Source organism: Copadichromis virginalis, linkage group LG23 (genome assembly GCF_057382275.1).
Source record: "Copadichromis virginalis isolate Kocher_CV1m ecotype Utaka linkage group LG23, C_Virginalis_male_GT1.1, whole genome shotgun sequence".
NCBI lineage: Eukaryota > Metazoa > Chordata > Actinopteri > Cichliformes > Cichlidae > Copadichromis > Copadichromis virginalis.
In genome coordinates, this window is record NC_140639.1 from 38,731,611 (window position 1) to 38,746,573 (window position 14,963).

Sequence of the window (14,963 nt, forward strand, 5' to 3'; positions counted from 1 at the left end):
GACCCACTCACAACTTAATCAACTGAACGTTTGCTCTTGCTTGACAAATCAAAATTCTACATGCATGGTGACAGACCCCACCAATTACTGGCAAGCCTTCTCAACAGTTCTAGGGCAAGGCAAAGTATTCTTGAAGCTCGACCACAAGATGGCAACATGGTTACAGATCATGAAACATTACTGAAGTATTCAGGGATTTTTACTCAGAACTTTAACACCTCAGAGTCACAAACTGGCTGCAATGCAATTAATGACTTTCTACCTAAACTTAACATTCCTGAAATTCCACCAGAACTTAAAACAAGGCTGGATGACTCTACCTCTCAGTCAGAAGTTTCCTTAGCTACAGCCTCAATGCAATCTGGCAAGTGTCCAGGTCCGGATGGTTTCCCATCAGAATTTTTAATCAGAGCACTACATTACTGTCTGCGCAGCTTAGTATAACCCTCACCGACTGCATTAAACAAGGATCTCTTCCTCAGTCATTTTATGAAGCCTGTACCACACTTATTGCAAAGAAAGGAAAAGATCCGATGGAATGTGACTCTTTTAGACAAATTTCTCTTGAACACAGATGCTACAATATTAGCCAAGATTCTTGCCCGTAGACTACAATTGGTTCTCCCAACAATTATTTCAAAAGCCCAAACAGGCTTCATTAAAGGTCACCGTTTTAATGTAAGAAGGCTATTTAGCATAGTTTATTTCAGCTCTACAGATGCTGATGAATATGTTGTCTCTCTGGACACTGAAGAAGCCTTTGATCGAGTTGACTTCGACAATCTCTTTGCAGTCGTTCACAGATTTGGTTTTGGAGCAAAATTATGGATGGAATAAACTGCTCTACTCTCAGCTATCTGCTACAAAACAGACTAACGTCCAATTGTCAAAACCATTCAAACTTCACAGGGGCACACGCCAGGGATGTCCTCCCAGCCCCCTGGATTTTAATCTGGCCGTAGAACCCCTTGTCATTGCGTTTCACAGTTGCAAAGAAGTACACGGCATTTGGAGAAATACCATCGAACACAAGGTCTCGCTTTATGCAGATGATCTCCTGCTTTTTATTTCTAAGCCTTCAACTTCATTACCATCTACATTAAATCTGCTTGGTCAATTTGGTCAGCTTTTGGGTATAAAATGAACCTTCTGAACACTTACTGAAAATATGGGGCCAGTATAAGAAATACTTTCATCTCTGTGACTTCTCCCCTCTCAGCCCCACTGCATCTAACCATTTCTTTAAACCTTCTACACAGGACAGTGGGTTTGTGGAGTGGCACAGAAGTGGAATAACTTGCTTTAAAGACCTGTTCATAGCCAACAAACTAGCATCATTTGAACAACTTGCTAATAAATACAATCTACCACCAACACACTTTTTCAGTTACTTGCAAGTCAGGCACTTTATTCATTCCCAGATTTCAGGCTCAAGCCCTCTACCAGAGCTACACTATTAGAAACTATCCTACAACTCAATCCGACCAATAGAGGGCCGATCTCCCTGCTTTACGATAAAATATTAAACTTGACACAAACCCCTTCATCCAAACTCAGAACATTATGGGCAGAAGACTTAGACATGACAAAACATGGGCCTCCATAAGCTAACATGCATCGGTGTAACTTTGTGCTGAAAATGGGGGGGGGGGGGGGTCAAGATCTCTGTCTAAATAAATAAATTGGGTAAATTCCCAGATGATTAAACATGCATCTATTTTGCTGGTAATAACTGAAATGAGTAAAGAAAATCAACAGCCTATTTATGCAAGGTAATTCATAGTTTTATTGGGGGGGGTCATAGCCCCCCAAACCCCCCTGGAAATTATGTCCCTGCTAAGATGTCAACACAACATCATTATGTGCCTGCCACTGTTTAATCCAGTTTAAAGTGGTGCATAGAGCCCACTTCTCAAAATCCAGATTATCTCAGATCTATTCTGAAATCACTCCATATTGTGATAGATGCAAAACTGCTGAAGCCTCACTGATCCATATATACTGGTCTTGTCCCAACTTGACCAGTTCTGGACAAAGGTTTTCCATACCTTGTCCAGGATTCTCAGTGTAATGCTGCCACCTGGACCCCTGCTTTCTCTCTTTGGCATCAGTGGGAATGAGGCACCTCTACTGGCATTCTGTTCCCTCTTGGCCAGGAGGGCAATTCCACTGAGGAGGCTGGACGCTGCCCCTCCCACTCACAAACACCTGATGTAGCGGCTAAAACTGGCAAAAATAACACATTCACTTAAACTTCAGCAACACTGTAAAAAGTATTTTATCAAATTAAGAAAAAAAAGGGAAAAAAAAGAAAAATAGCGTACATATACTTATTAATTCGTTTATGAAAGTAATACATTTTGATAACTAACAAAATGCATATTTTAAAAAAATCATAAAGGGAAATTTTTGTATATCAGTGCATTGCTATATATAATATATAAATCCCCGCCATGAAAAAAAGGTGAATTAAAAAACATTGTTTTTTTTTATGATCCATTTCTATTTGTGGGAGTGCCGATGTCTGTGACGTTGCAGCCTCCCCCTCCCCTCCTCAGCCGCGCCGAGCTGCACTTCACTAGTTTCTGAGCTTCATCCGCGCCGAATGGAGAGCGTCCTATCGAGCATTTAAAGCTGGTAAGTTCTTATTAAAATAGTGTTGCGATAAAGTCGTAGAGTCAAGCTGTACTAACACATGTAATTTTAAATCAATTCCGTGCGCACCAGTGCAATTGAGAAGCGTTACGTTTAGATGAATTGAAGATATGATATTTCATGAAATGCTGTCATGTTTTTGATCGTGAGATTTAGTTCATATTCACCATTTCAGTGAAGAGCAAATATAGTTGTGGAGACAGCATATGATCTTAAACTGAACTATGTGGGAACCCAGTAAATCTTTGTACCTTGTTAAAAGTTGTAAATTTACTGTGATTACACAAGTTTCCATGGTGCTTTTAATGTGGTAGACTTTGTGTGAAGTGCTACAGTCCGTAAAGTATTATCTACATACATTATATTCTGCTTAATGATTGAATAATTTTGACAGCTATAAGAACATTACATTTTAGTTCATGGGCCGCATATAACCCAGTTTATTCTGAAGTGTTGCCAAACCAGTAAAGCTATATTTAATCTGCCTTTCTTTTCAAAAAGTACAGTTTATACTACATGTTTCATTGCATGTCCTTCAAAGTAGATGTGCCAATGAACAAAACCTGGAGTTTTTGGGTCAGTTCTGGTCCTGACCTACATGTCTCACACCCCTATTTTACATATAAATATGAGCAGCTACATTGCAAAAATATTGTATTGGACTCAATTAAATCCCTCCTTATAGTGTGGAAGCTATGCTACCCAAATGTTGATAAAAATTTTAAATACACACAAAGTCCAGTTCTTTAGACTTGACCTCTCAGCACGACTGCTTTGTGGTTTTAAAGCCAAGTTTTGTAGTTTGGTCACAATAGGTTACAGTTTAAAGTTGGAGCAGCTTTAGAGATAACAAGAGATAATAATCCAATTATAAATGTTATATAGCACAGGTCACATGTACTTCTAAGGAATGTCTGCTTGTCATATTATCTTGATTTATGTATCATAATGAATCAGCTAATACAAATAGGCAGTAAGGAGACTACATTCATTTAGAGTGTCTGGCCAACTGTGACCTTTTTGGTCATGTTAAACAATGTTAAAATGTCAGATGCTTTATGAGCTAAGCAAAAACCTCACAAAAATCACGCAGTGATGTAGTGTGTCAGTAAATCCAGATGGCAATGCTTGGGAAGGGGACTTTATATTTATGACATTTCAACCACCTAATTATACAAGAGAAACAAGAATTTTGTGAATGCAGTCAATTATCTCTGACGTGATAGATAGGGAGAAAATCAGTGGAATGAAAGAAGTTAAGCCCCTGCCATATGTGTCTGGTCAATAGAGCTGAGCTGCTGATCTTCAAAGTCAACCCTGGTGGTCTAAATGTTGATCAAGTATTCTTTTGAAACACATGACCAATTTGGAGCAATAAGCCAGCTATTTTTGTCAGGTCAGACTGCAGAGTGAGTTAGTGGATTTTACTAAATTAGATCTATTAGCTCAACAACTGAGTTTGCCTGGGTGTAAACTAAAGGAAATGAAGACATTCTGCGTCAAGTGCAACACTAGAACATTATGATTTTGGTAAAGAAGGTTGTAGTTATTTGCTAAAAATTGCAATAAAAACTTAATATACATTTCATTATGATAGTTTGGCACTGGATAATGGTTGCCATAATGGCTAATAATTAGCCATCAGCACAGATAATGGTTAAAATAAACAATTTATATTTATATATGGGTTACACTATTATATACTATTAGTTCATGTCTAAACGTAGTAGTTGAAATAGTAGTGGAAAATACTAATAAAAAAATCTGTGTATAATGAATATCTAGTATCAAGCTAACATTACTGGATTAACATTTAACATTTAAGCTAGCTACATAGCGTTAGGGGGCAGGTGGCTAAATAAAATTGTTCAAAATAATGGCCAAATGATATATGTAAAAAGCTAATACAGTGACCACACAGATAAATTATGATGATGTTGAAATGGTTGTACTACAAAAGTACATAATTTAACTAACCCTGCATTCAAGTTCAATTGTATTGTAAATATCACAGCAAAATTAAACATTGTTCAATTTAAAAAAAAAATCAGGTTAAATTACACTGAAATGATCTCATCATCAGTGAGGTGATATTTGAGTTTATTTGACATAGCTGTGGCTGTGGAGGTATAGTTAACTGAAATGGTTTGGAACCACTGGAGCCGCCATTATTATTAGATCAATTAATGTTTTGCTCTTTTTTGTTTTGAACTTTTTTATGTGACATATTGTAGTTTCCAGTTGTGTTCTGTCACTAATTAGTCTTTCATTATATTTGCCTCCACATCTTCTCTTCGAAGATGTAACAAGTTGCACATGTTTCTGCACATTACTTTCTTTTATGCCAAAAATGAAGTGCAAATAATTCTAATTATGAACTTCATGATGTCCATAAGACAGTTTAGGTCTGTCGCTTTTTTCATTAGTGCATGTCAAGTAATATATATTCATAAGATTCATCTTAAACTCCGAGCCATTTCTTTCAATTTAGCCCATATATCTGCATCACATTAGTTTTTTTGTAATGTGTGGATGCATCCAGATGTGTAACTAAGCAGGTAACAATCTACAGTTTACACTATCTCTGAACTTCATCCCCTGTTGTCTTGACGGACTCTCCTTCAGATTCTTTTAGCCTTCTACAGCCTTTTAACCGGGACCCGAAGGAGTTGGTTGGTGCTGATTGAAACCTCTCCATCCCCCCAGTTATAACAGGGAGCCTTTGTATATAATCCCTGCACTCCTGCCTTCTCCTCTCAGACCTAAAAACAGATTTTACTGCAGGCAAAGCCAGGGATCCTTCAGACAGCTCAAAGTTTGGGACCTAATCTCAAGTTTTTCTTTCAGCATACAGCGTATGATTAAGAGCTATACAGTAGCACTGTGCTTCGAGGAGCTTGATGAATGCAATAGGAGGAGACCTCTCTGACGACTAGGAGACCGCTGTGAAGGCTTTAGATTAATCCTGTTATTAAGCCTGATTTACAGACCTTTTTGTGTTTTCGTGTGTTTATTAGTTTCTCACATGCTGAAAAGACATGCAAATCTAGAGAGGAGGTTTTAATTATTTTAATCCTGAATATTAACTACCACTTAGACACTGTGGCATTCATTTTCACATTTGAGAACCTGGACTCATTGAAAATTAACATTTTAGCCTGAAAATGTATGTGGTCAATCAGTTACTAAGCTTCCTTTTAATGAAATTATTTTAGTTTCAGGTCTTATGACTTATAATCATGTCTTTGTGTTGGAAGTAAAACAAGTGTGTTCTTGTAGCACTTTACATTATGGGTGTTTGGACCAAAGTAAAGATGTGGATCCATTTTACTGGGGCATGCATAATGCAAAGAAAACAAGCATTTACAGCCCCACAGTCTGGCACAGTGCCTGGGGATAAAACATAAAAGTCAGGGATAAAACCAGGTCATCTGGTGTGTAATTCACTGATTGACGTCTCAGTGAATCTAAAAAGAGGGAGTGTTCTGACTGGACTCTAACTGAAAGCTCAGGATTGAGATATAATATCAATACAATCTCAAAATCCTCTATGAGGCTTTAATTATAGCAAAATAAATAGCTTTACTACAATGACTCTGACTTATTGTTGGCAATGTGGACCAAACTATCACTGCGGTTGAGCGGGGGCTGAATGGCTAGTAGCAACAAGCCAGATACTCCATGCTCCTGAAGCTGCATGTTGTAGCTCTCTTCACGACACAGACACTGGTCGGTTCTTTGAAACAGGCGTTTATTACTTGGGCTTTCTCTCCTCCTCAGCTTCACCATCACCAGTACACCAGTACGCCAATACGCCATGAGAACTGGTCACGAGTGAACAGTACAAACCATTTAGCAACTTCACAGTACACATATTAAGTCCAAACACAAATAAAAACATTTCTCAAATGACAACTACCTCACTGACTGTTTGTCCTGAAAAGAGGTCCTTAAGTCCTTATGCTGCTTTTCTTTTAATAAACCTTTAACTTAACACGCTTCATGAGAGACATCTGCTCCCTCGCAGTACACGAAAGGTCTCGCTTACTCTCGTTAAGGGTATTCTCATGAGACACCAGCTCTTACACTTTACACATGTACATTTCAAATAAAGATATTTTTAACACTAACTATATATATTCATGAAATTTTGTAATCCATTATAAATCAATCATCCTCATCATGAACTCTACACAGAACATTATTTAACAGCATTTACACATGTGACTGAATACAGTCTCCAAGTCCACAAAGCACATGTAGACTGACTGGGAAATTCCAACACAACCCAAAGAGTCCAGAGGTCCATGACCAGGAAGAAAACTGCTTTGTTCCGCCTGAATCCAAGGTTCAGGACATAGTCTCCTCTCTTGTACGTTGACGTACATCTTCCTTTGGAGTCTGAGTAGTGTGATCCTCCTGCAATTTGAGTACACCCTCTGGTCAACCTTTTTAAAGATGGGAACATCCACCCCAGTCTGCCAGTTCAGAGGCACTGCCCCAGATCTGTATGTGATGTAGCAGGGGGATGTCAACCAAGAAAGCCCCATAACGTCCAGAGGTTTAAGGAACCCTCCCCACTGATCCTGCCACCAAGTAGTTGTTTACCTGCTTCAATGACCTCACTTCTAATAATGGGCAAGTTGTCCCCATCGTCCCCAGACTCTGCTTTCTCTAAGCATTGTCACTGGGATTGAGGGGATCCTTGAAGAATTCCGACTGTACCCTCAGCTGAAGTCAGCAGCACCCCTATAGATAGATAGAGCACCACTTTTCTCTTGTGTCATCTGGTGGTTTGCCAGAATCGTTTCAACGCTGACCAAAAGTCTTGTTCCACGAGCTCACCAAACTTCTCCCACACCAGACTTTTTGTTTCAGCTACTACATAAGCTGCAATCTGCCAGCTGGTACCTGTCAGCTTCCTCTGGAGTCCCACAGGTTACCCAAACCATACTCTTTTTTTTCAGTGATTACAGGAAGGTTGTGTGTACCTCTGAAGTATAATTTGGTGCATAAGCTGAAGTAATAGTCAGGGACAACTCTCTTCCACGGGGAGAACCCCAACATATAGAAAGTACTCCAATGGGGGATACAAGTATACCTACCTACCCTTGCCCGCAATCTCTCACCAAGGGCAACCCCAGACTGGAGGAAGCCCAGCCCCTTTACAGGAGACTGATTCCAATAACCTCAACCACTAGCTCAGTCTCCTTCTCCACGAGACAGGTGACATTTTGTGTCAATAGAGCTAATTTCAACAGTCAGGGATCGGCTCATCAGGTCCTCTCCCATTCCAGCTGATATGCACTACACTTGACCTCTATGGTGGCTCCTGCAGGTGGTGATGCTGGTCAGTGGATGCTGGGGCGCATAGTCCATAGAGGATACCAACTTTCTGCAGGGTCAATTGCTACAGACCTATAAACTTCATATTACCTTCAGATTAGTTCAAGAATAGTTTCTAGAGAGTTTTATTGATTGGCATTAAAATAATGAGAGCATTAATATAGGTTTACATGACCAGTGTTCAGTTTCTTGAGTAAAATATGGAAATATCAGCACTTTCATTATCTGTTAAATCCAGAAAGGGATGCTGAGGCTTAAAGCTGGCTCGTAGAGTTCCTTTGACATTTGATTAATGAAGCAGGCTCACAGCATGAGAAGGAACACAGGTGGTCACATTTATAGACTTATTGGTTCTATTATTAGCCACTTGAAGCCTTTTGTTGATGTTTCGTTGAGTTCAACTGTGGTTTAATCATGCTTTCTTGTACACCAAAAATAACAATACATTAAAAAGACTCTGTAGTATCTTTAAAAAAAGCTCAGGGAGGCTGAGTGTTTACATTCTTTATCCGTTTAAGATTCTCTAATATTGTCATTTTAATCCACTCATGTTCAACAGGCCTAAGTGCATGAAGACACTCTGGTGCAATAATGGAGGCCTGGCCAACAGTGGCCTGGGTCCTGCTGCTGACCACCATCACTGACTGGGTGAAAACTGCGCAGTCACGGGACTTCACCATGAAGGATATCATCCTGCTGCACCCCTCAAGTAGGAGTATAGGAGTACTATTTTACATCTCAATTTGTTTAAAGGTTTGATACTGAATATGACTGAATAACATTAGCGGCATTGTTTTTAAATAGCGTGCACTGAACTTGAATGGAACATTTTAATAATATCTATCGGAAACAAGCTGCAAGAAAAGCAGAAAGCAAGCACGGTGTAGAAAACAAAACTGTTGTTTTATTTAAATAAATAAATGTTACAAAGGTACAAAAGTCATGTTAACTGAATGAATAACGAGTGAGTACAGATGCATTTAAACGCTACACATGCACAAATAAAACTTAATGGAAAGTTTCGTTTTGTATTTAAATCAGTTGTAGCTGCCAAAACAACAGTTTATTACAATATGTTAAAATATAAATATATAAAAGTATAGTTGGCATCCTTCTCTGATTGTAAGCTGGTTCTGCAGCTTTCATTCTCTCAACCATTGACGTATGACAGACAAACAAAAGCAACAGATTAGGGCTGTTATAACATAGATTACACTGATTGAAATGTGTGTTCTTAAAACACTAACACATATTAAGTAAACTTATTCCAGTTATAAGTTACAGTTCTGCTATTTAACTTGCACCTTTAAAAGATCAAATGTATTTCATCTTTATTTGGAATTAATTCTTGGAAATAACACTGATGAATCCCTTTTCAAAATTCCTGAAAAAAATCTTGGAAACTTATTACACAAGGATGTGGTTCATGATCATCAAAGCGATTGGTTTGTGTCTTTGTTGAGAATAACAGGATTGTTCTTTGACTGAAAAGTGGCTGGTCCTTGTTTGATCCCTGAGTCAGAGACGTGGAGTAGACTGATGAGTATCCATAAATCTTTGGAGAGCATCTATGACACAGGCTACAGATTTATTGCTTCTTTTTTAGTAATCAGTATAATTGTTAAATAAGCAGAAAATCAGAAGGTGATTGACCAAATGACATATTTTTAATTAACCCAAAGTTTCACAACCAGAAGCGTGTTTGTATAGTTTTTGTGTACCTGCCAGAGCCTTCATGTAAAAACGAGCTGCAGGACTCACATGAATAGAGACAAAAAACTGAGAGGTTCACCTGAGCTGAATTTCCATTACCAATGATTTTTCCCTAGCTTAAAACACCTTTCACTCGTTAGGTTACCTGTATTACCTGTGTTACCTGGATTCTGCACTTTACAACTCTTATTATTATTTCAAAATGCGGATCCATATAAATGTATACACTTGGGTAATTTCATCTCAAATCAGGAAGTTTTTACATTTTCCGCTTATCCATCTCTGATTTGCATAAAAGTAGGGACTGTATAAGGATGTGAAAGGAACAAAACAACTGTGATATACTATACATGTTTATTCACACACTGAATGAATTAAAGAACTAATAGTTAAAAGTCAAAATACAAATATTTAAATGAATATATGAAATGTGCTAAAACATAAATATCCAGTAAAACCGCTAAAGTGTCTTACTTTAATGAGAAACATGTTAGACAGTAACATGATTTGTTTTAATTTAGTAGTTTTAGTGGATTTTTCTCAATAGACAGAAATTTCTGCCTAGAATAAACAAAAAACTGGACAACAGCTTGTTTTATTTTAAATGATTAAGTGTCCAATGTATTTACCAAGAAAGTGCACCTATGCTAATGCCACTGCCCTTTCTAAAGTAACAGTCAGATGACAGTCACAGTTATTAACACAGTTAGTAATATATGCATAATTTACATGTTCCCCACTGTGGTATACAAAGCATTGTAGACCAGTGGGTTTTGTGTTACTAATGACCAAAAAAAGCAGTTTTGTCACTTGGTATTCACACATTTCAATTGCCCATCGAGAACTTATGGAAGTTATTTGTCTACATCAATCATGACTTACTTACTCAATAACTTTTCTTTTTTGGGGCAAATCAGAGGTTACTGATAAAACAACAGGGTGTTTTTAAGTGTGCAAAGAAAAAAAAGCAGCTAATTTTAGCCTGCTTCTAGGTGGTTTCTAGGTAAAGTGATAGTGTCGTAATATGCCACAGAAAACTGATGTTTTGGGGATAAAAATTAAATGTTAGTATTGTGAAACAAAAATAACATGATGTCATCTATGCCATTGTAGGTGCACAAATTGCTGGGCCTCGTGGAATTGTGAACAACACAAACACAGTCTTAAGACTCATAGCGACACACTTTTTTCAAAACCTTTTCTGCAACAAATAATGTTAATATAAAATGAAATTGGTCTGGGATGAACTTGCAGTTAATTTGAACCAAAAAAAGACTGGTATATACATTTATTTACGTAACCTTTAAAGTGCACTATACTACAGGCCACAGTCATACAGCACTTTATTTTAATAAGAAAAGCATCAAACCTGAACAGTGTGAACATTGTGACATGTGAATTAAACAAATACATCAAAATAGAAATGGTACAAGAAATATGAAAACAGTTTTACTATGTACAAACAGCAGCAGTTTTGATTTGATTCTCATCTGTGAGAATACTTACAGTGGGGCAAAAAAGTATTTAGTCAGCCACCGATTGTGCAAGTTCCCCCACTTAAAATGATGACAGAGGTCAGTAATTTGCACCAGAGGTACACTTCAACTGTGAGAGACAGAATGTGAAAAAAAAATCCATGAATCCACATGGTAGGATTTGTAAAGAATTTATTCGTAAATTAGGGTGGAAAATAAGTATTTGGTCAATAACAAAAATACAACTCAATACTTTGTAACATAACCTTTGTTGGCAATAACAGAGGTCAAACGTTTACTATAGGTCTTTACCAGGTTTGCACACACAGTAGCTGGTATTTTGGCCTATTCCTCCATGCAGATCTTCTCGAGAGCAGTGATGTTTTGGGGCTGTCGCCGAGCAACACGGACTTTCAACTCCCGCCACAGATTTTCTATGGGGTTGAGGTCTGGAGACTGGCTAGGCCACTCCAGGACTTTCAAATGCTTTTACGGAGCCATTCCTTTGTTGCCCGGGCGGTGTGTTTTGGATCATTGTCATGTTGGAAGACCCAGCCTCGTTTCATCTTCAAAGTTCTCACTGATGGAAGGAGGTTTTGGCTCAAAATCTCACGATACATGGCCCCATTCATTCTGTCCTTAACACGGATCAGTCGTCCTGTCCCCTTGGCAGAAAAACAGCCCCATAGCATGATGTTTCCACCCCCATGCTTCACAGTAGGTATGGTGTTCTTGGGATGCAACTCAGTATTCTTCTTCCTCCAAACACGACGAGTTGAGTTTATACCAAAAAGTTCTACTTTGGTTTCATCTGACCACATGACATTCTCCCAATCCTCTGCTGTATCATCCATGTGCTCTCTGGCAAACTTCAGACGGGCCTGGACATGCACTGGCTTCAGCAGCGGAACACGTCTGGCACTGCGGGATTTGATTCCCTGCCGTTGTAGTGTGTTACTGATGGTGACCTTTGTTACTTTGGTCCCAGCTCTCTGCAGGTCATTCACCAGGTCCCCCCGTGTGGTTCTGGGATCTTTGCTCACCGTTCTCATGATCATTTTGACCCCACGGGATGAGATCTTGCGTGGAGCCCCAGATCGAGGGAGATTATCAGTGGTCTTGTATGTCTTCCATTTTCTGATGATTGCTCCCACAGTTGATTCTTTCACACCAAGCTGCTTGCCTATTGTAGATTCACTCTTCCCAGTCTGGTGCAGGTCTACAATACTTTTCCTGGTGTCCTTCAAAAGCTCTTTGGTCTTGGCCATGGCGGAGTTTGGAGTCTGACTGTTTGAGGCTGTGGACAGGTGTCTTTTATACAGATGATGAGTTCAAACAGGTGCCATTCATACAGGTAACGAGTGGGGGACAGAAAAGCTTCTTACAGAAGACGTTACAGGTCTGTGAGAGCCAGAGATTTTCCTTGTTTGAGGTGACCAAATACTTATTTTCCACCCTGATTTACGAATAAATTCTTTACAAATTCTACCATGTGAATTCATGGATTTTTTTTTTCACATTCTGTCTCTCACAGTTGAAGTGTACCTCTGGTGCAAATTACTGACCTCTGTCATCATTTTAAGTGGGGGAACTTGCACAATCGGTGGCTGACTAAATACTTTTTTGCCCCACTGTATGAGAGTCATAGTTTATATACTTTAAGAGCTTTGTCTATCTTACATCCAAACCTGAGCCCAGTATCCAATCCCCAAAAACCTAACACACGTCTTTGCAAGGAAGTCGGGGCACCTCGGAAAAACAAGCCTCAGGATAAGATGGAAACTCGTTTCAGGAAGATTCGTACCAAAGTGCACCTGGTTTTGGGGCCCCTCCAGCTTTGATTAACAAGCCCTTCACATCTTCTGGTCCTATCTGTGCTTTGAGGGCAACTTCATAACCATGTCAGAAGCCAGGGAAAAGGCAGGGGTGGTCGAATTTTAGGACATTCGTCTCTCTTATGATTCTGAAATCACCCAGAAACACAGAGAATGTGTACAGTGATTGAATGAGCTAATTAAAAAAAACACCCCAGAAGGTTGATGAATGAAGGTCCCTTTCTGCAGGAATGATATTACACACAGGACGAATGAAAACACGCCTTCTTCACTTATTGAACTTAAAACTGAATACAGTTGTGTCTCCACAGCTACTCCTTACCCTGGCGGATTCAAGTGCTTCACATGCCAAGATGCTGTAGACAACTACGACTGCAACCGCTGGGCCCCGGACGTATACTGTCCAAAGGGTACGTCAGCTTTTGATTCATCTGTGGCTGCCTGCTCAAGGAGATGTCAGTTCAAGTGACTTCTCTTGAGAAACGTGTTTCTTTGGGAATGCGCTACAAACGAACATCAACAAAATGATTAAAATAAATAAAATAGATTGATATAAACAATATTTATAATAATTTGCTAGGACTTGGTAGGAAGGAAGAACTTTTAAGCGGAAGTGGCTTACAGGTGGTTTTGGAGGTGAGTGGAGGGAGATGCTAGCCCCCCCTTCTCCAAAATCTCATTTGCATGCCCTTTTTGCCAACACTTCAGCAAGGTGTGACGACTGATGGCTAATCTTGCTCATCAGTGTAGAACGTAGTGATGAACAGGTGTTCCCACAGTTATCTTTCATCAGAGGAACTTTGCTTCCTTCTTCTTGGAATTTTACTTCGCACGTTCGGTCGACTTCACGGGGATCTACATCTGCTTGGCAACTGGAACACATTCTTAATGTGCAGTTAGAGTTGATGGAAACACGTTTTCCCAAACTCAGTAGGGCCAGAGCCCACTGTGGAATCTGAAAATCATCTACCTGCCATCCAACTCTCTAAACAAACTGTGATCACCAAAAGCTGAAAGTGTCATGCACTGAAGAGTACCGTTTGGTAGTTCTTATCTTTCTAAATTTAAATATTTGTTGGCAGTTTTAAACTTTGTACTCCTCATATTGGGGCTGCCTGTGAATCTGTCGAGTTATTAAGACATAATTGGTCACATGAAGGGAATTTTACTGTCCTTCAGATACTAAATACTGCTCCACCCTCCACATGATGGATAGAAGTGGGGAAAGTGTGTCTGTGACCAAGCGCTGTGCCACCTTGGAGGAGTGTCTGTTCACTGGCTGTGCTGACGTTGCCGATACTGGCTACCAGGTACGTGGAGAGCTCTGCCTTCAGATGTCTCCTCAACCTTAACGTGATAGGCTTTCCTCTCATCCCTCAGGTGTGCTCTTCCTGCTGTGAGGGGAACATCTGCAACGTGTTGGTGCCCAGAAATGACAGCAGTGCCATTTTCTCCTCCATTTCTCCTTTGGTTAGTTTGAGCGGGAGTCTTCATTCTAGAGCGCTGTGCTTCATCATCATCGCCATCATTGTTGTCATCTTCACAGCTGGACGTGTTTGAGACACGTAGAAAGAGAACAGCTGGTATGTGTAGTGGCAGAACTGGGACCTGTGTTGGCTGCGTGTTTCAGTAACTGAAGGTTTAAAGACATTTTTATATGCAAGACAACTGATTCAACTTTGGTTTCCTTTCTTCTTTTCCACTTTTTTAATAGTCGATCTGCATTTCTGTGTTTTCTGTTATATTTATAATGTTACTTTGTATATAGCTCATAATAAACATCTCTGAGTCAAAAGCTCAGGCTTCACAATGATCTAAACACTGTCTCAGATATGTCTTCTACTCCTGGCTCTGCGTGCCGATGCTGACTATCCCTAATATGGTAGATCATTATAGACTTAAACAATAATAAGAGAAGACATCTGGATTTTTAAAACCT

The 14,963-nt window shown here is 39.3% G+C and overlaps 1 protein-coding gene across 1 annotated transcript; it reads left to right on the forward strand.

Annotated features, from left to right (window-relative positions):
- Positions 1-2,585: 2,585 nt before the first annotated feature.
- On the forward strand, positions 2,586-14,960 carry lypd6 (LY6/PLAUR domain containing 6). Its single transcript, XM_085448032.1, has 5 exons — positions 2,586-2,637; positions 8,561-8,710; positions 13,336-13,434; positions 14,204-14,334; positions 14,405-14,960. The coding sequence occupies exons 2-5, from the start codon at positions 8,593-8,595 to the stop codon at positions 14,582-14,584; spliced, it is 528 nt and encodes a 175-aa protein (XP_085304158.1). The 5' UTR covers positions 2,586-2,637; positions 8,561-8,592; the 3' UTR covers positions 14,585-14,960.
- The last annotated feature ends 3 nt before the right edge of the window (positions 14,961-14,963 follow it).